Here is a 27,071-nt window from a genome sequence, read left to right as displayed (position 1 = left end):
CAAAAATAGATCTTTTAGAAATACAGAGTAGAATAGTGGCTACCAGAAGCTGAGAAGAGGCAGGGGTAGAAAAAAGTGCTGGGAAAGGATGGTTAATAGTCAGAAGTGCAAATGGACAGGAGGAATAACTCTAATATCCTATAACACGGTAGGTTGACCATGGTTGATAATAATTATGTATTTCAAAATAACTAGTAGAGAGGATTTTGAATGTTCCCACATAAAGAATTTATAATGTTTGAGGTAATTAATATGCCAGCTATTCTGATCTGATCATTATATATCATACACTTGTGTTGAAATACCAACACTGTACCCCAGAAAACATTCAATTACTATATGTCAACTAAAAAATTTTTAAGTGTAGGCTCTTGAACCAAACTCTTTGAATTCAACCCCTGACTCTGCCACATACACCTAATTTTCCTCAAATGTAAAACAGAGATAATAGTACATTTACCTTGTATGTTGTATTGATACAAATATGGATAATCTATAGAAATCTCTAAAAACAGTGTCTGTCCACAACACAAGAGCTCAATACATACTAGTAATTGCAGTATGCTTTATGTTTCAGGTATATCTAACATGCATGCAGTCACGATAATGCAAAACTGAATATTCAATAAAGTGAAAATACACTGATAGCGAGGGAGAAAGATGAAAGGATGATGTGACAATTGAGACCTTATACTGAGTTAAAAGGGTGTGTAGAAGGAAAATATTCTCAATTCCCTTATCTAATAATACCTAAAAGTGATCATCCCCAAAATAGTAATAGTAGTGTACTGTTTAGAATTACAAATCAGAAGATTAGAAGAATTAACTTAAAGAATTAAAAAGAATTCCTTTGAATGGAGAAATGAAGAGAAGGCAGGCACATTTTTCATGATTTAAAAAAAACATTAGACTCCTTGAACTCTGTGCATGAACAGATTTTAAAAATGAAACCAGAATTTAACCAAAAATAAACCCCTCTGTATGTAATACCAGATAGAAAGTGATTTACAAAGCAGAACATAGAATGGTAGCAGCTTTGCTATCTGTAGATAATAACACATTGAATAAACATATACTTCCAGGGATAGCAATTAAGCTCCTTCTATGAATGATTCTTGGACATGTCATTTTGGAAAACATCTGACCCCAACTGCTAGCCTTCTTCTATATTTGGAGGGACTTTCCTAGCTCTCTGTGTCACTGTGACAGGTGAATAACTAGGAAAAAAAAAAGTCTGCCTGTGGACACTTGTTTAAAATGCTAGAGCTGGGCTGACAGATGCTCCTCCAGAAGGTTAATGAGATAAAGGTTCCTCCAGCTGGCTCGTAAGCAGAGATTACACCTGAGTGGAAGATCAGCGGATTATTCCAGAAACAGACACTGCTGCATGCTCTTCATAAATTAGCACCCTCATAAAGATAAATCAAAAAGGTTATTTTCACTCAGCTGGCACCAACATTTAATTAATTTTTTCATCCTTCTGTCATTTTATTTCTTTTAATGAAATTTGGGGGTGTTCTGTAATTTTCAGAATTACCAATACACAAAAGCCAGAATGTATTTGGAAACTAAAAGGGCTATTTTTGTTATTTGGATTTTTCTTCAAGTTCAAGGAAACAAAGGTAAGTTATTTAAAAATTTCTTTATTTTTAAAATTGTCTATCTATAAAATCTATTCATAGAAGTGAATATTCAGAAACAACAAAGTTACTACTAAATTTTAGAGGGTGAATAGAAGGCAGGTTCTGAATAATAACTGATTAACTAGTTGGTTAGTTGATTCATTGATTATTAGAAAGGATAGTTAATGATGATTTAATGTTTACTACACAATCTTAAATGTGATTTGTGTTAACAAAATAGCAGAGATTAATGCATCCTTTTTGCCATTATAAAAAAATGCAAATTCATATCATTAATATCAATAACATTAGTAGGTCCGTGAAATCAATCCCATTTATCCACCTAAACTCAACATACAAAACCTAAAATTGAAATTAATTATAAGACATTTATGATCAGACCAAAATGCATTTCCTAACTTCTCTCAATTAAATCATGAATTGTTTCCCCTTAGAAAATAGCCAAGCGTGTTTCATCTCCAGTGTTCATAATGGCAATCTTAGAAACTTCGTTGTTTTTGAGGTTATATGAAGAGAACTAGATAATATAGGTTCTTGTGGTGAAGCTTTACCTGAATTTGAAATGAAACCAAGGCACAAAACAGGCTTATAAGAAAAATAATGTGTTTTATTTTTAAAAAAACATGTCAAAGTCTTGATTTTTAAAAAAATAACCCTTATCATTACAACATAATATTTTTAAGCTGCTTGAAATCAATAATGTTAGGTTCTTCTTTAGGGATAACATTAAAACACTCAATGAACATTTTGATTACAGTATTGGTTTTGAAATGTCTATGGAAAAAAATTTTTTAAATATGTATTGCAAATTAAGTAAAAAATAACTGTGATTCTATCAGTTATTTTTTACTTAATTTTATACTTATTTTATACTTAATTTCTCTTAATCTGCATTTGGAGGGAGAAAATTTTTTCTGGAAAAGATCATATTAAGTTTCCTTCAAAGTTTCCTTCATGTTCTGTTACGTATAAATGATAGGGGATGAAGCAAAACTTTATTTACCTTTCTTTTCAATTATCAATTATATATAATGGGTTTTTGTTGTTGTTGTTTTAATACTTTTTTAATTTTAGATGCACACAATAACTTCATTTATTTATTTATTTATATGTGGTGCTGAAGATTGAACCTAGTGCCTCACATGTGCTCGGCAGGCTCTCTACAACTGAACTATAACCCTAGCCCCTCTATAATATTTATGAAAACATTTTGATTAAAAACAAATGACTATATTTCAGTATCCTAAGATTAAACTAATGAAGCAGATCAATTTGTCTGTTTGATGAACTTGACCAGGCAAATAAGATTTGCAATTTTTTATATGTTTGCTTAATTATATTAACTAATTTATTTTTTTCTATTTTCATATATATTGGCCATTATACATAATTACAAATAGCATAATTTCACATATAACAATTTAAATTTTAAAAACTCATCAAAAAATTACAATTTGTTTTATGCCAACTTCTATCAAAAAATGTGCTCTAATTGCATAATAAAAAGTGCTAACATGATATTAGTTTTGGACTTTTTATTACACAATCATCTAAGATCGTGAATATCTGTTAATTTCAATTAGTGAGGTCTACTTTAATCACAGTTTATGTACTTCAGGCAGACTGGTTTCTTATTTGTGACTAATTAAACGTCATGATTATATTTACATAGAAAATAGTTTGGGGGAGAAAAATGAGGGTTCAATTCAATACAACTAGGTGCTAAGCATAATAATTGAGTATTTAGATAAACTCAAATGTTTCTTTTTTAAAAATTACAGATTTGAAAAATCAAAGAGATATTTTCTAAATCACCCATAGTATTTCCATCCAAATATAATCTACATGGGGACCTCAGTGTTTCCTCATTTTCTTTTCTAGGTATGCTTCTTTTCTACATGATTGTTGCTCTATCACACACACAATTTTATATAAGGCTTTTTACAGTTTTATTAGAGTATATGAATTTCTACATTGCTTTCTAGCTTTGACAAACATCATTTGATTGGCTGCCTACTGTTCCCTTCTATAGTTATATCAAGATTTGTTCTATCCAAATATTTAACAAAAGAGAACTAATTATTTCTAATTATTCTGTTATTATGAATAATATTAAAATAAATAGCTTTGGGTATATATATATATCAGTAATCAAAACTTAACATAAGTTTACTAAAATAAAATTATTAGATCAAAACAATATAAACAGGGGCTGGGGATGTGGCTCAAGTGGTAGCGCGCTCACCTGGCATGCATGCGGCCCCGGGTTCGATCCTCAGCCCCACATACAAACAAAGATGTTGTGTCTGCCGAAAACTAAAAAATAAATATTAAAATTCTCTCTCTCTCTCTCTCTCTCTCTCTCTCTCTTTAAAAAAAACAATACAAACAGTTTTGTGGCATTTATTCATATTGATAAATTGCTTCTAAAAGTTTTCTAACATCCTTCAGTGATTTTTCCCAGTTTGATTCAAGAATGCTTACCATGTACACAATACTGTGCTAGACACAAAAAACAAAAGAGATTTAAAAACTTGCCAGTTTTCTTTGGAGATTCTGAATGTAGTTTTTCCATAGACCACAAAGGTGGAATGGATTTGATTTCAAAACATTCATTAAATAAAATTGTTTCAGCATCAAAAAAGATACTTCAAATTTTCAAAACACTATTTCACTTCATCAACATCAAGTCTCCTGTATTTTGGACAAATAACAAGGATGCCAGTTCCATGTGATATATGTGGCACTGCTTTGTGCTCTTACCTTTCTTTTTCATATAAATCATTTCATTTCATTTCTTGTGACATTCAATGTGTGGGAGAAAGAGAAAAGAGAAAACCCACTGTTGGCAAGTCCTAAAAATGGAAATGGTGTTTATCTTAGTGTGTGCCTTTTGCATTACATTTGGCTATACTAAATGAAACCTTTAACAAAGTTATTATTAGTTCATCCAAGTTGGATAATTATTTTAGTGGCTGAAAATGTCAGGAAATTTGCATTTGAAGATACTCCACTTCTTACTAATCCTGTTCTATTGGGAAATGCTCTCATTTCATAAAATTGTCCAGGAAGGTATTTTCTCTCATTGTTGCTCCATTAACAAAGAACATGGCTTCATTTGTATACCTGAGATAGCTGCCCAATGGCAGTAGCATTAACTGTGCAGCTCCTGTATCTAATTTGTCTGAGCTACAGTCTCAGGACAGTGAAATTCAAAAGTTCGAAGGCAGACTGTTTTGCTCAATTATATCTGAAAAGATGTTCTTAAAATTGAAGCTGTGTAAATTAGGGATGCTGAACAAACTGTGGCAATACACCTGAAACTATTCAATTATATACTTACTTTAAAATTAAAAAGAAATGGCTGCCTTTTGGCCCATGTGCGTGTATCACTGATCACATTAGAGGACTTTTGTATGTGTAAGCTAATTAGACAGGGCTGACGTGACCTACTGCTTTCTTGGCCGTTTCTGTCAATCATGAGGGTGCAACCAACTGGATTTCCATGCTAATTATCTTTAGAAACTCAAATCCTATGTACATTGGTGCCACAATCGTTTTCACAGTTGTGCTATTTTCAAATAATCCACCTGAGACAACAAAGTTTGTTTTTTACAATAGTTTCTAGGTTTATATTATAATTCAATATATATGTTTTAATGACCATAGTAAAATGCTGACCTCATTACTGCACTGTGAAATATCAGACTACCTTATCCCTGAGGTCTCTATCCACACTACCACTTTTTGCTTAAGGGTCGGAAAGATAGTTCTGCAGTCATGCAGGCTTTAGAATCACAGAAAGCAGAATTTTGAAAGGAAGAAATGTGAGTTCTGATCAAACTGTGAGTTTCAACATCCCAAAGGAGAGTTTTCAACAACCATGGAGTCTAAGCTCACTGTCTGAGATCTTTTCATCCAAGACTAGGTAGGATTCCAGCCCCACAAGACAAGAGCACCAAGTCAGAGGGAACCATTTTAATAAAGTAGGAGGGTGTGCTCTTTGCTCTGGGTCCAAGGCAAACTGCATGCCAAAGCTCATCTTACAATGAGTTGATGAGGTTGAGTGGCATAGCCATGCCAATGAGAATTCAAATATGGAAATGCTGCTGTCAAGCTCGGAACTGCAGCATGCACCACTATAATTATTTATTGAGAATGTTCTCCCACTGCTGCACCTCTCTTCCAGCCACAGTGAATGTAGGAAGAATACGAAAAGCTGTAGAACAGCAATGCTGCTTCTAAGCATGTGATTGTATTCAGGAGATAAATAGGTTCCCATTTACATTCAGTTATTCCCAAGGAAATGGTGTCTTTCTGTGTGCTTTTGTAAAGCCATCTTAATTCATGCCAATGTAGTTTTCTTTATTCAGTCATCTTAAGTATTTTCATCACAGCTGGCATCTATTTTCATAATAGCCCCCAGGAGAAAGGTTAAAGAAAGCTAAACCAAAAGGAATTTTGCAAAGATATGTCAGAACCTCAAAATTAACGAAAAGTTTTCACTTCAGAAAGACTAACTCTATTCAGAAAATAACATGTATAGGGCTAATTTTTCCATCTAAGGTTTTTACTGCATTAATAAATAAACAAAAGTCATATTTAATTAAGCTGAACTGTGAAACACAATGGCACTATTATTAACCCATTGTACTCGGATCAGTTCAGACCTCATCAAAACGTTTTGTACACAGCGATCGTGTTAATAAATGTTAGTAACCATTTGCTTTAATACGTTTCTCTTTGATTACTGACATATACACACAAGCTAATTTTATTAATCTTGTGTCTTAATATTTCTCTGGGTGATGAGCACTGTGCTCATTTATAAGGCAGAAAGTGGTAAGTATTTTTTAAGGTAGGAGAGAGAAAACCAAAGCTGAGAACCGAGCAGTGTCCGGTTCTATCTTGTGTCTACTTAGTCTAACATCAGTCCAATATAATATTACGAATGAAAGTAATATGATTTTTAGTACTTTTTTTTGGTACTTGGAATTGAACCCGGGGGTGTTTAACCACTGAGCCACATCCCAAGCCCTTTTTTTATATTTTATTTAGAGACAGGTCTCACTGAGTTACTTAGGGCCTCACTAAGTTGCTGAGACTGGCTTTGAACTTGCAATCCACCTGCCTCAGCCTCCCTATTAATTAAAAAAACAACTTTCCTCTGCTACCACCAGATGATGGTTGGTTTGGGGCCATTTCTAACATCTATTTTTCATGAATATCTCAGAATACCTGGTCATATTCTTCAGCTCTACCTTGGAAATGGAAGTACCTGTCTTAGGACTTCTACTCTTCATTAGAAAAAAAGATGTGATATTTTGAACTCCACAAATCATGGTGGTTTTTTTTTTAAATGCCCATCATTAAGATCTCAGTTTAGTGGTAATTTACTTAAGATTGTGTCACATATTTCCAGGCCGTAACTTTCCTAATGAATGTTTTACGAAACAGTGGGAAAAACTTCTAAAACAAAAAAATAAGAACATCCTCATCTAAACACTAAAATTTCACCTCAAGTTCACAACATGTTTGGCCTCTGGAGATATCAAATTCTGAAACACTCCTTTTTAATGATTTCTCTTTCTTCCTTCTATTATATCTAATCCTATTCTCATCAGAATAATCCAATCCCTCAGGCAGTTGCTCCAGTTCTTCAGCCCATCCTGGTCTCAGTGTGCTGCACATTAACCCTAGAACCTATTATGGGCTCCTGAGCAATTCTCAGTGGTCTTTTTGTTTGTATGATAGGAACCTTAGTCCTTGACCTCTCCCTTCTATTTCGTTAATTCTACTTGGGAAAACTTTACCTTTCACTTTTTCTATGATCTGAGCTGCCAACTATTTTTAGAGTGCCAAATAGAATGCTTGCATGAAGAAAATCAATGCACTATTACCTTATCTGAGTCCTATATGCAATTCTATCATCATCGGATTCCTTGACTTAGTCCCCTAAAGAGATTCCCAAACTTTCCCTCTCACCTGAGTCTACCACCAGATTTCTCTCTTTCAGAGAAGCAGTGATAGCAACAGAGTTCAGAGCAAAAGCTCTCAGGCTTGCACAGAACTACATTCTGCCCGGAACACTCTGTCACTCACTCTGTGATCTGGGCAAATTGCTCAACCTCATACATTACTCATTCTTATGGTTTCCTCATCTATAAAATAGGAATAATAATAGCAGTGAATGCCTCAAAAGAGCTAACGCTTTTAGTGAGACATCTGGTACAACAAAGTTCAAAACGTGCTGACTTCTAAAATGGATATGATGACTACCACTACTGCCATTGTCCTATCACCTCCTCCTACGTACTGAGAAGACTGAGTCACTTGACTTCCTTCCCCTTGTCCTTTCTACTTCAAAGTTTCTCTGAATCTATCCAAACTCTTCCCATTCTCTTGTATTTCAGAGAAAATTAATTTCATGTCTTTGCTAATGTTATTTCTACTTATGATATTAACTACACTCACCACCAATTCCCATTAGACCTTCCCCTACCAGTCTCCTTTTCTGTTGACTTTATTTCCCAGACTAAAAGGTTTCATGTAACCATTTCGACATTCATTTAAAACTCCAGTGCTGAGGTTCTACCTTTGATGATTCTAATCTCATTGATCTAGGATGGAATCCAAGATGGAATAATTACTAAAATTATCCAGATGATTCAGGATAATATAATTCTTAATAAGAAGAAGCATTAGTACCCTTCTGGAAAGATACTACATGTGGGTCATCATTTGATGAACCACCAGGGGATTTGTTTTAATCTGATTTTTTAAAATAAATATATCACATAGCTTTTCTATCTATATATCACCTTCTGCTTAAAAAAAGAAAAGGAAAGAAAAGAACATCAAAAGCCTCCCCAACACCTTCAGAATAAATTCTACTATTGAGTATACATTTAAGGGAACTAAAACCAATATGTCAAAGTGATATCTACACTCCCATGTTTTTTGTAACACTATTCAATAGCCAAGATAGAAACAAGCTAAGTGTCCCTCAATGTTGAATCAATGAAGAAAATTTGTTATATAAACTCAATGAGATACTATTCATTCATAAAAAGTATAGAAACTTGATATTTTCAACCATATGAAAGAACTTGGAGAATAATTTGTTTCAAATCCTCACCTACACTTAGTGTTGCTTAACTTTATTTTTTAATAAATAAATTATATTATTTTATTATAAATAATATTAGAGGATGAAATATTATAAATGTTATCTCATTGAGGTTTTTAATTTATATTGCTCATTTACTAATTAAATATATTATTACATTATAAATGGATGTAAAATAAATTAAACTAATGAGGTTAAATGCATTTTCATATATTTTGGGTCCATTATGTTTCCCCTCCTAGAAAAATACAGAAGCAAGTGTTTAGTCCACTTTTTACTAGAATATTTAGGATGTCTTTCTTTTCTTATTGATTTAGAGGCATTTAAAAAAATATTTTGCAGCTACATGTCTTTCAAATATCATCTTCCAGTCTGTAGCTTATCTTCTTTATAAATTTATTTATTTATTTTAATTAGGTATATATGACAGCAGAATGCACTTTGATTCATTGTATACAATTGCAGCACAACTTTATGTTTCTTTGGTTGTGCACAATGTAGTGTCACACAATATGTGCAGTCATAAATGTACCTAGGGTAATGAAGTCCATCTCATTCCACCATCTTTCCTGCCCCCATGCACCATCCCCACCCTCCCTTCCCTTTTCCCAATAAAAGATCCTCCATTTTTCTCATGCCTTCCCTCCCCACTATGTATCAGCATCCACTTATCAGAGAGAACATTTGGCATTTGTTTTTTGGGGATTGGCTTACTTAACAGCATGATATTCTCCAACTCCATCCACTTACCTGCAAATGCCATAATTTTATTCTCATTTAATGCTAAGTAATATTCCATTGTGTATATATACCACAATTTCTTTATCCATTCATCTATTGAAGGGCATCTAGGTTGCTTTCACAGTTTAGCTTATTGTGAATTGAGATATTATAAACATCGATGTGGCTGGTTTACTATAGTATGCTAATTTTAAGTCCTTTGTATATAGTCCAAGGAGTGAGATAGGTGGGTCAAATGGTGGTTTCATTCCAAGTTTTCTAAGGAAACTCCATTCCATACTGCTTGCCAGATGTAGCTTATCTTCTTATTTTGTTACTAGTATTCTTTCATGGACAGGGATTATTAATAATAAATCAGCCTTTTTACTTCAGGGTTTGGTTTGGTTTGGTTGTTTTGTCTTAAAAAATCCTTGCCTATTTCAAAAATCACAAAAAAATACTCCTCAATATTATCTTATAAAAGTTGTATAGGTTTGCCCTTTACATTTAAGTCCTTGGAATTAATCTTGTGTTTGTGTCTATGTGTCTGCTGTGAAGAAATAACTTTTAGTATATACAGTCAATTGAGTATCATTCACTGGATAGTTCTTCTCTACCATGCCCTTCTGTCATAAACATGTCAGCCCATCCGTTCCATTTTGTTACCTGCCGCAGTCTGGCTGGGCACAATTCAGGAGCCACTTGTCAAAAGAAACAAACTTTATTTTTAGAACCACACACGCCAAACAAAAGAGCTCCTCGGGAAAAACCCTCAGAGCCCAACTGCCACCACCGGCTTCCCACAAGCCTCTCTCCTCCACAAGCCTCTCCACCTCCCACAATCCTCCTGCACTTGAGGCCGATTGGCTGGGTCGCGTGGGTGGAGCCAAAAAAGTCCCCCAATGAGAAGCTCCGTGGTATGAAAGGGCAGGGAAACAGCCCAATGAGCATCACCACAGAGGAGCCAATCAGCTAGATGTTGCTAGGGCCGCTGTGAGCCAATCATCAGTGGCAGTCTGAAAGGGCGGGGAAATAGCCCAATGAGCATCACTGCAGAGGAGCCAATCAGCTAGATGTTGCTGGGGCCACTGTGAGCCAATCATCAGCTGGCAGTCTGAAAGTTTGCTGGGGCCCCTTCGGCTGTGGCTCTCAACATCTCCCCCTCTCTGTTTAAACAACAAGCATGTGGCTTAGGGACCATGCCTGCCTTAGGTTGTCCAATAGTACATATGGTTCTTACCCATTATTGGATGAGCTGACCTCAAGGCGTCAGCCTCCTGTCTTAGGTTGGTACCATTGCAATTGGATCTTACCCGTCACTGACTACTGGTCCAGTATACAGCCACAACTGTGGAGAGGTCTGAACGATCATGACAAGCAGAAGGGAGGAAGATACACCAAGCCAATTGACAGCTCCTTTTGGGAAAATTGTACCACCGATGACATCATCAGCAAAACTACCCCAACACTACCACAAGTCGCTGCACCAACAGATAGTTCACAATGCATACAGGTGAGTTCACAATGCATACAAGTGATACATAGTCCAGGCAAGTTCTGCAAGCAGTTCAGTGATGGCTATTGCAGAAGCTGTAGATTGGTTTTATCTTTGTCTTCACCAGCACTGGGATGAAGATAGGAATTCTGGCAATAATGGCTAAAGAAAAAATCATGTAACATTCCAGAAGGCACTAAAAGAAAACAATTTTCTTAACAATTTACATTGTCTTCACTGGCACTGGGATGAAGATAGGAATTCTGGCAAGAGGTTATGAGGGGCAAGGGGGAGGGAAAAAAAGGGAGAGAATTGAACAACAGCAGGGGAGGTAGAGAGGGAAGATGGGAGGGGAGGGGAGGGGAGGGGGGGTAGTCGGGGATAGGAATGGTAGCAGAATACAACAATTACTAATAGGGCATTATGTAAAATTGTGGATGTGTAACCAACGTGATTCTGCAATCTGCATTTGGGGTAAAATTGGGGGTTCCTTTTCATTATATTTAATAATTCTCTTCAAGATAATGTAAATTGTAAATTGTTAAGAAAATTGTTTTCTTAATAATTTCATTATATTTAATAATTCTCTTCAAGATAATGTAAATTGTTAAGAAAATTGTTTTCTTTTAGTGCCTTCTGGAATGTTACATAATTTTTTCTTTTTTTTGTATTGTTTTTTTTTTACATTTTTTTATTGATTATTTAAAGCATTACAGATCTCATGATATATCATCTTTCATACATTTGACTCAAATTGTGTTTTGAACTCCCATTTTCACCCCAAATACAGATTGCAGAATCACATCTGTTACATATTCACATTTTTACATAATGCCATATTAGTGACTGTTGTATTCTGCTACCTTTGTAGCAAATTTCCACAAAACACTTCGTCAAAATTCATTTCATTTTTTAAATTAAAAGATAAAACTGTGTGCTTTACTGTGTGCAACATAATGTTTTGAAGTGTGTGTGCATTGTAGAATGTCCAAAGCTGCTACTTGGGATTTGATTGGACTTGTGTTGAATAGGTCACTTTGGGGAGAATCAATACCTGTTTTTTTCAATTCCCTATTCCAGAAAATGGAAGATCTCTCCTTGTAATAATATCTTTCAATAAAGTTGCACAATTATTTAATAAATAGAATCCATATCTTAGACTTACCCCTCTCTGGATACTTTATACAACCTGTGATAATAGAAATGGTATTATTACATTTTCTATGTAAAAATGTGGTTGGTTTTTTTCATATTGGTTTTGTATTCAATAACTTTGCTGAAAAAAAATCTTATTAATTCTGAAAATTCCGTAGCAATTTTGAGGTTTTCTAACTTTAAAAAGTCATACCATTTGCAAAGAGTATGTAGATTTTCTTTCCAGCTCTTGAAACTTTTATTTCCTTATATTTTCTTACACCTTTCATAGGCCATCTAGTAGAAACTGTAGTTATCACTCTAACAGGCATTCTTATCTAATTACTAATTTCAAAGGAATTATTTTTAATATTTCACCATTAAATGTGTTTATTTCAGTTTTTTATGATTGTTTTGTTCTTGTGAATGTTCTTTACCAAGTAAAAAAGTTCCATTCCAATTTTAATTTGCTAAGAATTTTTAATCATGAATAGATATAGAAGTTTATTGTGTTTTTTCTATATCTATTAAGATTATATAAAAATCATTTTTATATAATCTTAATTATATAAATGATTTTCTCTTTTAATTCATTAATGTTGATAGATTACTGTAATTGGTTTTCAGTTATTAAAACAATCCCACAATCCTGAAATAAATCCAAGTTGCTCTTACATTGCTTATATATCACTAGATTTCATGTGCTGATAATTTATTTAGAATTGTTACTTTCACAACAAAGCTTGGATCATGAATATTTTTCTCATTCTTCTTTTGTCAAGTATGGTGAGAGTTTTCATAAAAATGGAATAATCTTTTCCTTAAACATTTGGTAGAAGTCTCTGTTAAACCATGAGACTTTACTGTATGTGGAGACTTTACTCAGTTCCTTAAAGGTGATTACAACATGTAGTTATATTGTCTCTTCTTCAGTTAGTTCTCTTTATTTTTTAAATTTATTAACAAAACATTATTCATATTCTCTTTGTATCTTTTTCATATTTATACAAGTTTGTAAAAACTTTAATGTTTTCTTTTCTTAATCCGGTTACTGGTTCATTTTGTGTTCTTTACTTCTTCAATCTTACCTGTTAAGATTTTTTTCATTTTCATTGTTAGTATTTTCAAAGGAAAAATTGTTTGGCTTTGTAAAAGAAGTGTAAGTTCTTTTCTTTTTATTATATATGTGATATTCTCTTTTACATTTTGTTTTTTACTCTCTACTCCATTTTTTCTTTGTATTTTGTTTATTCTGTATTTTCTTTGGCTTTATTTTGCTTTCTTTGACCTCCTGAGAAGGATGCATATTAATATTTAGCTTTTTTACTTTTATGTCATTTTAATCATATCATTTAACCTTTAGATACCACTTTAACTTTAAACTACACTTTTTATTACATATTATTTTTATCATTTGATGAAAGTATTTTATTTTTATCACTTTATAAAATACCTTATATATTACAATAGTGTTGTAAAATAATAATCATGATTTTTCTTGGCTTATAGGTTATTTAGAAGGCTTTTTTTTTTTTTGGCTTTTTCCTCTTTATGTGGGGATTTTCCTTGTTCATAAAGCTAATTTCTCACTGACTTCCCATTAGTCTGAAAACATAATGTACATGATATCACACTTTTTAAAATCAAGATTTGCATTTCAGTCAGGCATATACTCTATTTTTGTTTGTTTTCTCTGTGTTTGAAAAAAAGGGTATATTTAATAATTTGGAGATATATTCCTCCATATATGTTAAAAGGTCAGGTTTGAGCATGTTTTTCACATCTCTACCCTTACTGATTTTTATTTGTTTATTATTTTGATAACTAAGCAATCTTTAAATGCGCCTAATGTGAATTTTATTTTCCTCATTATCTAAAAAAAATATTTCATATATTTATAAAATTCTTGAGGGCATAAAATTTTAACTTTTTACATCATTCTAAAATACTTTCATCATTATGCCATGTCTGTCTTTATCTTTGTAATGTTTTCTGTTTAATAATGAACTTTTCCCACTGATATGCTGGAACTGACCTGTAATGAGTCAAAAGAGCCAATTGAAAACATGTCTTCCCAACTCACTTACGTCATACTGGTTGCTTAAAATTAGTCATGGCGAGTATTAACACAGGAACAATGGCAAATACTGCAAATATCACCTCATGCCCCAGCATTGGTTATTTAACATTTGCCACCAATGCTCTGACTTCATTTGATACTAATGTTACCATACCAGATTTCTTTTGATTAGTGTTTGCATATTGTGACTTTTTTGCATACTTTTACTTTGAATCTTTTGATTTATATGTGTCTCTTAAAACAAGATACAGTTGGACTTTTTAAAATGTAGTCTGATAATCCCTGTCTTTTAACAAAAACATTTGGTCTATGCACATCTAATATTGCACAAGACACATTTTCCTAAAAGGTTATTCACTGTTAATCTGAAATTTAAATTTGACTGTGCCCCATATTTTTATTTTCCAAATCAGGAAACCCTGTTCCTTTCAGGCTTAATCCTAAACCTCAGGGAAAAAAATGGCATAGAATCATAGCAACTAACATTGTACTAGGCCTTTCACAAAGCTCTTCCTAACCATTTTCTCATTTAATTTTCAAAACAATGCAAAGCTATACAATATAAAGATGCAAATCAAAACTATAGTGCTGGAATTATTATTATCTCCCTCTTAGGTTAGAGACCAGAAGTATATAGAGATATTTGTCCATGAGCAGAACATGGCAGAGCCACCTTCACTGTAACCCCAGAGACACAGGAACCCAAAATGAAGTTAACTTTGCTTTTCTGCAGGAACTATAGTATGTCCTACAGATCAGAAATTTACCAAGATGTACATCTGTTTCTCTTTATTCTATTCCAGTTCTGCCTGCCCTGAGTATTTAGAATTCCATGCTTTTGTGGCAATATTTGCAATAAATACTCTATCTATGCTATTCTCTACTCATAACTGCAACATACTCCAAGATTAGGTTCATATGAGAGCACTAAAACCAAGGGACAGTGTGTTTCAGGGTTAGTAATATCATGGACAGCACCAAGCTCCAGAAAACAAAGATGCTGAGCTAAATTAAAGCTGATCCTGATATGAATAATTCAGATATGGTAAGATTTTGGTGTCCCCAAATACACAGCACCCCTAACAATCATGGACTGGAAAATACCCTGTGTTTTAGCCCCCTAACATTGATGGAAACAGAAGGAAAGTGGGTACTTGACACAAGTTATTAATGCATCTCATAAGTAAATCCACATTACTGCCCACCTACTATTATCTCACTGCACCCCAGTTTTTAAAGTCAGCTTCCTCCTGAATTTTTTGCAGATTTATTTTAGAGGTTCTTGGTGTAGGTCTCTGTGAATTCCTGCTATTTGTCTTCCCCACCCACTTCTAAATCAGCTTCACAAAGCATGGTTGGATCTACCTCCTGCTCATGAATTGCCTAATACTTTCTGGCATAAACTGTTGGTTTCCAATCTTTAAGTCAAGTTAGGCTTTAAAAGTGCTCTGAAAAGTATTTTGTTCCATACATCTGTAAGGTACAATTGTAACTCATCATCCATACATCTCTGACTTACTTATAGAATTCCATTCAGTTCTCTTACCAGTGGCCAGTATACTTATTTCAACTCCATATTCTGAAATTTACAGTGATGTTACCCAAAAAATGCATGTGATGGGTTAAGAATTAGGAAGCAGAAGTGATAAAAAAAAAAGATTTAAGTTAATGTAAGAATGAGATGATTAGAAGTGGCCTAATAGGGCTGATGTTCCAGCTATAAGATGTTCAGATTATTTAAGGGATAGCATACTCAGTTGCTGGAGAAAGCACTTGTTTCTTCCAGTCAGCAAATACAAAACAGGCAACCAGGTGTGAGATCTCAGCTTTGCCAGTTAACAACTTGCCACAACTTGCTCCCACTCCAGTTTCTTATCCTGATCACTTAAGCTCTACTGCAGCATTCATCAAACTCCATTCAGCCCTTTTCAAAGCAATATATTTTTTATTAATCACAGTTTATGAAAATATCCTACTCTCCTTATTTTCAAGACTGGCTCAAATGTGGGGGAAGATTTTATTGAGTTCGCTTATGTATTCATGTGGAAAAATTTTTATGGTCCTTTACATATTACACTTTTTGCTAAAATTTTAAAGTAAATTTAGGGCTCCGTGAGGAAGCAACATGTTGAACTTGCAGTTTCTCGCCACTTCTGGCACAAAGTGCATATCTTGAAGCTGTGTGTCCCCTTAGTTAAGAGGCAAAGGCATTCCCTATGACCAGAGGTATGGTTCTGAAGCAGGTGCAGAACCCCCAAAGCTGGCAGCTGGTTATGAGTAGACCGACTTCAGCCCATGAGCTGCCTCATCAAGTGATTTAATGCCTTAAATGAAGATACCCACATGCTACTTCACCTTCTCATCACCCTATAACAAGTACCTCCAATATGTTTCTCTCCTTCTTTAGCTCACAGAAAGATCAGTCCACATTGAGAACACACCTCCTCTTCTCAATATGCCCTGCCCTTTGTCCCTACTAAGAGGATGGGGAATTAGCACACACTTATGCTTTGAGGACAGTTAAGGACACAGCTCTGCTACACTGCTGCCACTCCACCTCCTGACATTGACCAGACCTGAATTGCTGGCAATTACACCTGTTCAAAGGGCCATCTACTCTAGACACAAAAAGGCAATCTCCTTTCTTTTTCTAACTTTCCCTTTGTCTTCAGTTTTGTTAATGACCACTCATGCATGTTTCCTCAATAAACATAGATTTGTACCTCTGCAAATTTCTCAGCATCTCACCTTCAAATTTGGTTCCTCCTCCTCCTCCTCCTCCTCCTCCTCCTCCTCCTCCTCCTCCCCCTCCCCCTTCCCCTCCTCCTCCTCCTCTCTTTTTTTTTCTTGGTAAGTGGGGTAAAAGTGAAGCTTAATACAAATGTATATGTATAACCTAGAAATTAAGAGCTAGCAACCTTTTATTTCTTGTAATGGGTTGTCATCCTAACCCCTTTCCTCCTGACACAGGTAAGTTAATGGCTAAGCCTGATTTTTACAATGAAGACAAAGTTAATGCAACTCTTCTAATTCTTTGAGAGAAGGGAATACTGATTTGCATCCTCTGTAGAGAGTGCTGTTATTGAACAAATGCCAGTTTTGAAGGTAAGAAAGGCTGCAATGGCATAGATTTTCAGAAGCTTCAGCAAGGGAAATGATGTAGCCATTTCTCTATGCATCATTGATAATGAAAACATTGTTGTGAATGTTTATTTACTTCATAATTTATTAAAGGAAGTAACTGGAAGTTTTCTTAATTTCTTTTATCCTTTTTGCATCATTTATTCCAACATATTTTGATTCTCAGGCCACAGACTAGGGTTGTCATTGTGTGAGTTTATTGGGAATCGGATGTAGGAGGACAGATGGAAAAGCAAGTTGGAGAAACTTCTATGTTCTCTACTTGATCATCCAGAAAACAGAGTGCTTAAAGTCCATATAATTTTCTGAAACAGCCTTGAATAAGGTGTTCAGCAATTTTGCATAATGTGTTCATACATTTTCAAGTATGTTAAGCATGATGTATATTTAATTGCCTTTGCTATCTGGAAAAAAATTTCAGGTGCATAATTGAGAATCTGCTAATGTAGGGGGAACACCAGGATATCCTGGATCACTCATGAATGGAATATTTGCATAAAGGCCACAACTCTTCATTCTTTTTAGTAAGATTAGAAAAGTTTATGCAAGATTAAATTATTTTTTTCTGAAAACTTCCAGTCACTGATTTGATCCTGAAATGTTATCCCTGTTGTCTCTATGGAGTTCTGTTCTTCAAATTGAGATTTCTGTTCTGTAGAAATTCCAGTAAGTTTTGTCTTCACTCCCATTACTTCATTCATTAAGACACTGAGGCTTTTTCCCCCAGGAAGTTATAATGGGTTTGCTAAGTGCCTTGTATCAGTGACTGTTGCTTTCTTAGCAATGCTGTTGTGAAATCTCCATTCTCCTATTCCTCTTATATACTGTTGTCACTAAAAGTGTACAGTAACCTTATATCATAAGCCTCTAATAGAAAACTAAAAAATATTTCTCTAGTGCTGAGGAGAGGTCCAAACAGGTTGGTAAATGCTGTATCAATTATCAGCTTGAATATATAACCAAGAAAGAGACCAGTTCATGGGCAAAGTTAAATCTGAAATAGAAACTTTGTCATCCATCTGTGACTGGAGGCCAAACAGTGTATAGGAAGGAAAAAATAAGCTCTTCAGTGACTCTGGGGGAAAATAATGTGAACTTCAATGGTTTCTAGGCTGCTAAGATCTAGTGTAAAAACAAATCTTCTGTTCATGAAATTATAAAGAGAGAAAAAGAAATCCATGCAAATTTGCTGTTAAACTAGAAAAGTTAGCGAGTGTTAAATTTGTGCATTGATGTATAGAAATAACATAGTGTAAATAGGGTTTGGTACTATTAAAGGTTTCAGGCAGCCACTGGTGGTCTTTTAATCTATTCCCAACCCTCACAGTTATAGCAACCCAATCTGGTGAAGTGTCACACTAGCATGTAGAATACACCAGGCTCTATGAACACATCACAAATGTTGAAATAATTTTTAAAAAGGAAACATTGAGAAATAGAAGGAAAGGTATTGTTACCTACTCATGTGATATCAGGTGAATTCTCACTTATGTAGGCCTTTGCTTTGTTCTGGATAAGGAGGTAAAAACGGATGTTTCAAGGAGTTTTGATGTAAGTATGAATTGAAAAGTAAGTCAGTGGATAGAGAGAATGTAGTTTCAAGAGAGTGCTTTTTGTTTCTTTTATAACAGAAGGAAGAGGGGCTGGGGTTGTGGCTCAGGGGTAGAACACTCGCCTTGCACATGCAAGGCCCTGGGCTTGATCCTCAGCACCACATAAAAATATAATAAAAGGAAGAGTAATAACATGTTTGTGCACATATAAGAATAATCTGGTACAAAGAGGAAAAGTAATGATGTAAGAAAGTGCTAGAATTTCTGGAAGAATTTCCTTGAGAGTTGACCAAGGATGGATGCATAAGTAAAGGAGCTTAGATTATAGCACACACCCCTCATCAGCCACAGAGGGGAAGCAGAGTACATGAGCACTGGTACAGCCAGAGGGAAGATATGCAAATTCTCTTCTGGCTCATCTTGTTCTCAGTAAAATGTGAAGGACTCATCAGCTGGAAGTATATATAAGCAAGAAGGTACAGGAAATCTGAGAAAAATTGTGTACAGTTCTCCAGGAGAATGGGACTTTGAACAGACTACAGGAAAGGAGTATGAGTTTACTTAAGATCCTGAATTTAAAGCAAATTCTAATGCTTATTTTTCTCCATCCATGCTCAGCCACAAGGATGCAGGTGAGGACTAGGCAAAGGATTGGATATAGCCATTGAGGGGCAAATAAACTCAGGGTTGTCATTATTAAGGTTTAGGTAACACTGATGTTCTTTCTCACTGAAACCCACACTTCTAATTGGTTTCCTTGATTATTTGTCTATTTATAGATGTATTGAAAGTGTCTGGGAATACAGATGTTAGTAATATGCACTTAATACATAAACCATTTTCTTTCTGTTCTTTCAATGTTCCTTCACAAAAGAATTCTTTGACTAAGCTTTATTTAATATATCTGTGTCCTAATCCTCTGATATTATATACCAGAGAGTGGGCAGAAATTTAAAAGGGAAATTTCAATAATGTAAGTGGGCCAGACATATAAAGCTATTTTTCATGGTCTAATGGTTTTTAAAATAAATCTAACTCATACATATATCATTAAAAACCCATTAATATTTTACAGTCATTTTTCATTTATTCACTTAATATATATATTCATATCTGTCATGTACAAAACATTTTACATACTAACTAGGCACTGAGGTGAATAGAGGAGAGAAGGCTGGGATGACAACACAGAACCTCAAGGCATTTGCAATCTAAAGGGGGAAACTCGTATTTACAACAAATTACTCAAAGCAGGAGAAAAAAGCACTACAACATCAGTTGCATGATGTGTGTTCATCTAACTTACCACTGTATACCACAGTGGGCCTGAAACATAGTAAGGATTTGAGAACACTGGTGAGTCAGAAAATGCCATAGCAATATGAGCCACACTAGAGGAATATGAGGAAACATACGGATGAATTCTGCAGGGGATCTGAGCAAGCTTAAAAGAGAAAATACTTCAGCTGGTCCTTAGAGAAAAAGTAGGAGCCCCCCCAAAAAATGGAAGAGAAGGACCCTCTGGTATGAAAGACTGGACAAACATGAGCACTGCCAGTAGAAGCATAGAAGACCTCAGGACACCAGTATAGGGAAGTCTGAGGACTGAGGAGCATTCATGAAAGGTCATGCCAGATGAACAACCACTGCAAGTGGAATGCATGGGTTGTCAGATAAAGGAGTTATTGAATATGTGCCCAACACTGGTTCAAGGGCTACCCGTGTTGTCATTCCTTTAATGTCACAGAGACTCACTCAGGGAGGTTATAATTATTCCCCATTTTATATGTATGGGAACTCAGGATGTACTTGGTGGTCAAGAACACCCAAGTTATAGAGAGAGAGTAAACACCCTGTGTATCACTGGTACTATTAAAATAATTTAAATAATTTAGTGACATTATATGATTTGTGTTGCTACTACTGCTTTCACAAATGATGAACATAATAAAGTTAAATTTAGAAACTAAGCACCATGAATATTATACCTTTTCCTCATCTTTGCTTAGAAGTTCTAAACATTCTGATTAATTTTCATTTTGTCTTCAACATCTTCATTCAATAATATGACTATTTTCCAAAACCATAGGTTTAAGTGTTATTTTGCTGGTTTAAAATCTACTATTTCAAATAGTACAATTGCTTATTATTCCAAATACATAAAATATGTAATTTTTTCTCATTTACTCTTTTACTCTAGGAAACGGTTTGTGTATTTGTTTTTTCCTGAAATTACTTTGCCCTTATCTTCTCTGTGTAACTTCATACTTCAACCAGAGAGTTGATAGCAGCAAATTCATCATTCATGTTAGACTCAAGTTTTTCATCATCTAGAGAAATACTTTCTGCCTCAAAATATTTTTCAGGCTTCTATTAAAGATATTCCCTTTTTATAACAGGTCTTTCAACTATCAATTAACTCTTACTAAATTTTACCTATTTTTTTCCAAATACTTTCTCAAACTAAAAATACCAAACTCATGGAAATGCACCCAACAAATCTTTAAAAGTTCAGTTCAATATTATTATCACTTATGTAGCTCTGAAGAATAGCATCTAATCTGATTTAATTGCCTTACCCAAGTGTTTTTATTAGCTCCTATAAATATGAACTGTTTTACCATGTTTCAATTCCTTCTTTTCCTCTTTATTTTTTCTTCAAATAAAATAAACTTTTTTGTTTATTTTATTTGAAATCCTTGAAAAATTTTTAAGTAGACTTTGTCAGTGTGGCCCTGTCTTACAAATAGACTTGGACTTAGGTAATTGCCTGTCTCTTCTTTAGTGAGGATATTGGGTAGAAGCACTGATGAAACATTCTGATCCTAGCCCAAGCTATAGTGTCAATGCAAGGAATGCCCTATGGTTGGCTTTATGTAATAGAGAACAAGATCAGCTGAAGATCTAACATTAATGTATGTTATGGTTTGGATATGAGGTGTCCCCCAAAAGCTCATGTGTGAGACGACTCAAGGAGGTTTGGAGGAGAAATGATTAAGGTTAGAGCATTAACCTAATCAGTGAATCACTCCCTGATGAGATTAACTGAGTGGTGACTGGAAGCAGGTGAGGTGGGGCAGGAGGAAGTAGTTCATTGGGGGCATGCCTTTGAGGCATATATTTTGTATCTGGTGAACAGAGTCTCTCTGCTTTTTGATTTTCATGTGAGCCACTTCCCTCCATCTTACACTTCCATCATGTTGTTCTGCATCACCTTGAGCCCCTAAGGAACAGAGTCTACTATCTATAAATTGAAACTTCTGAAACCATGAGCCCCCAAATAAACTTTTCCTCCTCTACAGTTGTTGGAGTCTGATCTTTAATCACAATAGCAAAAAAAAAAAAAAACCTGACTAAAACAATGTGAAGAAGAAACCAAATAAAGATGGAAAATGTTTAACGTATGGTGGTGAACAGTGGTTGGAATATATGATCAACTGTTTATGGAAGTACCTATAGTTTGGTCTTTGCTGTACTAAAGGGCAGAATCAGGAAGAATAATGTGTAGAAGTTACTGGACGGTAATTTTCAGCTAAAAGACAGAATTAGTTAAGTATAGATATTAAAAAATGGAACAGGGCACTTCCTGGAGGAGAAAGAGCCATTTGTAGAATGCTCAATTTGGATTTCCTCCAGCAAGGAGATACTTAAAACTGGGTGACCATATAATTTATTTTCTAAATATGGATACACTTAAGAGTGAAAGGATAACAGTTGTGAACAAGGAATCCAATGCAAATTAATTTACATGTTACCTTAATTCACCTTGTTCTAGACTAATTGTGAGGACTCGTTGACATATGTAGCATAGGAAAAGACTGACCATAGGTGGGAAAGGGGGACACATGGAAGCTTGTAGGGATGCTGGGGCAAATCTGTGATCTTCTCATCCCCCACCTTGATAGGAGGATGAAATCTAAAGCCTGATATTAAATAGAACTACAGAGTCAGCCTGTACATGAGCCAAGTGTTAAGGTCTACAGGTATCCACTGGGGAAAATTCCAGAACAGGACCATTGTCTCCACAGCCGCAGAGGGTGGAGTATATGCTCTGCCCAAGCCAAATTATCCAGGAAGTTCTACAGAGCATAACATTAAAAAAAAAAAAAAAGTAAGAAGAGGACCAACATCAATGGACTAAATTAGATTGTGAGGTGCAAAGTGGAGAACAGGACCAGCATAACAACAGAACTTCCTCCTCATATTGTTAGCACCCTGAGAAAAATGGAGAAGGACAGGAGAAATGGGGAGCAATTTTCCTAAGTGTGGCCTGTGTTAAATCAGATAGGATGAAATTTTATCGGATACCCATTCCTTCTATTCCAAATGGCAAAAGGTTAATTTTTTTAATATTTATTTATTTGGCAAAACTTTATAAAGAGAAAGTATCAAAACCAAGACAATGAATAATTAGTTTCAAAGAAGGAATAGAAAATTGAGAGAGAAGAAAGTTCATAAAATTTGTCTTAATGAACAGAACAAATACATGCAATTATTTATAATGAAAATTACACTGTGATCAGGTTAGTATTACAAAACACCTCAGAAGTCTGGCTGCTCACATTGTGCCAGTCACCAAACAAAAAGTTAATTTTTACTATTACAACACTATTGCAATCTGTAACGTATTTTAGAAGATTATTAATATGCATAAACATAAATTTACACTTACTGACTGCAGCAGGCACTAACATCTGGGACCCAGTTCCTAGTCCTCTTTTTCCACTTTATCCTCAAGCTGAATGGGCACCTTTCACTTTGCCATGCCACCAATTTGACTCAGGAAACACAGTAACAAGGAACCAGTTCAAGTAATCTCAGTCCCCTGCCCTGCGATTGCTCAGCTCAAACCAACAGCATCACATACCCTCATCAACGTTCTTGGTGCAGACACAGGGCCTAAGTCAGACATGTGTAATAGAAAAGCTATCTTTCGGCAGGAACAAGGGCAAGAGTATTGCCCCAGTTGCTGTTAGCCACCATCAGAGGAACTTGATGGAATCCCGCCTGTGAATAAGGTCACCACCTGAGGGGCAGAATCCAGGGAAGTGCAGAACGTCAGAGCCAGAGCTCCGTTTTCACCAGGTGTTCCCTATCTGCAGCTTCCCTTTGGGTGTGATAATAACTTCCCGGGTTAAACCATTTTGAGATGGATTATCCTGACTCCAGCTGGAAGCATCTGGAAACATCCTTATGGATCCATAAAACAGTGGTTGCCAAACATGTCTGCATTTTGAAATTACTTGAGGATCTTCAAAAATTGCTGATGCCTGTATTCTACCCAGGAATTATGATTTATTTGTCTAGTGTGGGGTGGATAGAGCCAATTAATCTCTAAACTTCCTTTCTTCCTGGGGATTCTTGCCTAAAAAAAAAAAAATAGCACTGCCCAAGACCCTGAGATCCTTCAAAGTGACAGAGAATACATGTTCCCACCAAGACTCTCTACCCCTCCATAATGAAGGAGGGACTTTTACTCTTTGTAACAACATTTGAATTGCTTTCCAGCTGACCTGCTTGAATTTCTGCTTGATTGTCTCATCTGTATCACATTTCAGAAGATGTGTTAAAGAGCCTCCCCCTAGTTAAAATGGTAATATGTATCTCCATAATATGTATCTCCAGGTACTTTGGAGTATCAAGGGGCCAGACTGAATGGCCACTGTCCATAGAAGCTTCCTTTCTTAATTGGTAGAGTTAGTAAAAGGGAAGAAATTAAATGCCAGAGAAGGAATGGAGACTTCATTATACTGTAAACATGCTCTGCCTCCTGTGAGCCTCTGTATCCTGCTACATAATACACTGAGAAAAATAATATTTATGTAAATAGTAAAGCTTTTGTGAGAATGATACAAAATAAAACATGTGAAAGAATTTAAAATTAAAAAATGCTCAGGAATGTAAGCTATATTCAGTATAAGGGGTCCAGAAAGTTAAAAATGAAATCTAGTTCTAACCTTAATAGACACAGCAGTGCCTGCACCATGAAATAGCTTAGGCAGTTACATTTGCCACCAGATCCTCTCTCTGACCTCCCCTTCATCCTTCTTCTCACCACCCTCATAAACAAGCAAGCTTGCTCTGTAAAGTACCTTTAAGACTCATCCTTGCCCCAACTCATTTTCAAACTGATTGCCACACTCTGCACCATGTCATTTAGAAATCCTAGGCTGCCACTAATCGGCAGGAAATATTTTTGTTGTATTTTTTTTCTCCTAGGTTTTTAGAAGCACTCCACTTCCTCCCTGAGAGTATACCTCTGGGTACCACAATGATCCATCATTCCCCACTTGAATTATAATGTCTATCGAAAGAAGAATCTCTTGGGAGTCTTGAGTGCTAAGTGAGGAATGATTTTCAGAGAGATGTGTGGGAAATGGTTTCAATATTTGGCAGTTCCTAAAGGCAAGATGATTTGAGATGTTGGCTTTTATTAAAAAAAAAATACTTGATCAGCTCATTATGCTATTCTCTTATTTCTGAAAATATCTTGTCGTAGGAATATTATAGCTGGCAGGTGCACCAAAGTAGGTATTTTATAAGCCAAAGCATTCTAATTTTTAGCATATTTCATTCATTTGTCCATGTATGTCACATAAAACACATAAATGCATATATATTCACCAGGAAATAATCTTTCTCTTACAGATATCTCCATTAGATTATACAATTCTGAAACTAAAGACATAGACAATGCCCCAAGAATCGAAACAGCTGAAAATACTGCAAAAATGTACAAAGTGTCAACCATGAGACGAATATTCGATTTGGCAAAACTTCGAACAAAAAGATCAGCATTTTTTCCAACTGGGGTTAATGTCTGTCCACAGGAATCCATGAAACAGATTTTAGCCAGTCTTCAAGCTTATTATAGATTGAGAGGTAAGGAAAAAGCTGAAACCTGTTTAGGCTTTTTTTCTCTCTTCATCTCTTTTATTTCATTCATCTGTAGGTTGTCTTTACCTCCAAACTTCCTGAGACTCTCATTTAGCCACAAGAGGGAAAAAAAAAAGCAGCCCACTAATCTGATAGTAATGAATAATAAACATCCAAAACTATGGTCGGTATCATCTCTTGTGATTTAAAACAATGTCCTGTGCAACTTGAGATCATAAAGGCACTTGAAAAGTCATAGAGAGCCTTGATATACAGATTTTACCTCTTTGTTTTACTTTTGCTGAAGCCGATATTGAATTTTAATGTTGTTCTTATGAAGTGAAAAGTACAGAATGATTGCAACACCAGATATCTGAGCAAGTTGATTTATGACTTAAGATTTCATTTTTCAAAAGCAACATTTCAATCCAGATCTCTCCTCTCATATCTCTCTCTCTCTCTCTCTCTCTCTCTCTCTCTCTCTCTCTCTCTCCCCCTCCCTCCCTCCCCTTAACAACCTGCTATTTATTGCAAATCCAGGAAGAAAAAAAAAACCTTCTAATTTTTGGAAACCTGGAGGCAGGTTGGAGTGTGGAGGGGAAACAGTTAAGTAAGAGTGACTGCCAAGACATAATGCAGGATATGACCAGCTCCCAGCAGAGGCACAGTGCACCTTCTACCCCATGACAGCTTAACAGGATTCTTCCTGCATTCCCACAAGTCATTAAGGGGTTAAATCCCATCACAGCCATCCGTGACTGGTTTATTTATTTATTTATTTATTTATTTATTTATTTATTTGTATACCATAGATGGAAAAAAAAAAGTCCCAGAGCTGCTTCTTTTAAATAAAAAATAATTTTTCTCTAGCTGCTATTCACTTCTCTGGGTAGCCGAAAAGGACCTATCTCTCTGAAGCCTAAGTTCAACTCATCTTATACATGGAAATTGAGGAGATTATATTACAGATTTCCCACCCTAATCACTCTAGATGCTTGAACCTATTCCAAAATACAGAGCCTTCGTGCTCTACCTAAAGCCCATTCAGTAGAGCAAGCTGGCTCAATTCTAGCCTATGATATGTTGTGTATTTTGACAACTGAAAACTTATATCATTATACTAACATCCAAAAAGGTCTTAGAAGTCTACATCTACAGGATGGCGATTTCTGTGTGTGGTACTGGGGACTGAATTCAGGAGTTCTCTACCAGTGAAATTCATTACATTCACAGACCTTCTTATTTTTTTTTTAATTTTGAGACAGAGTCTCACTAAGTTGCTGAGACTGACCTCAAATAT

At 35.2% G+C, this 27,071-nt stretch overlaps 1 protein-coding gene across 1 annotated transcript in view; it reads left to right on the top strand.

Annotated features, from left to right (window-relative positions):
* Window positions 1–1,555: 1,555 nt before the first annotated feature.
* IMPG1 (interphotoreceptor matrix proteoglycan 1) overlaps window positions 1,556–27,071 on the top strand; it is a gene marked incomplete at both ends in the record, with an annotated part of 151,270 nt that continues 125,754 nt past the window's right edge. The window contains 2 exons of the mRNA XM_081294998.1: window positions 1,556–1,622; window positions 25,544–25,777. Of these exons, the coding sequence (XP_081151124.1) occupies window positions 1,556–1,622; window positions 25,544–25,777 (301 nt within the window). The remainder of the gene's footprint in view (window positions 1,623–25,543; window positions 25,778–27,071) is intronic.

The sequence above is a fragment of the Spermophilus citellus genome, assembly GCF_964194105.1.
Source record: "Spermophilus citellus genome assembly, chromosome: 5".
Taxonomy (NCBI): Eukaryota; Metazoa; Chordata; class Mammalia; order Rodentia; family Sciuridae; genus Spermophilus; species Spermophilus citellus.
This window is presented reverse-complemented; position numbering and strand designations above follow the sequence as displayed.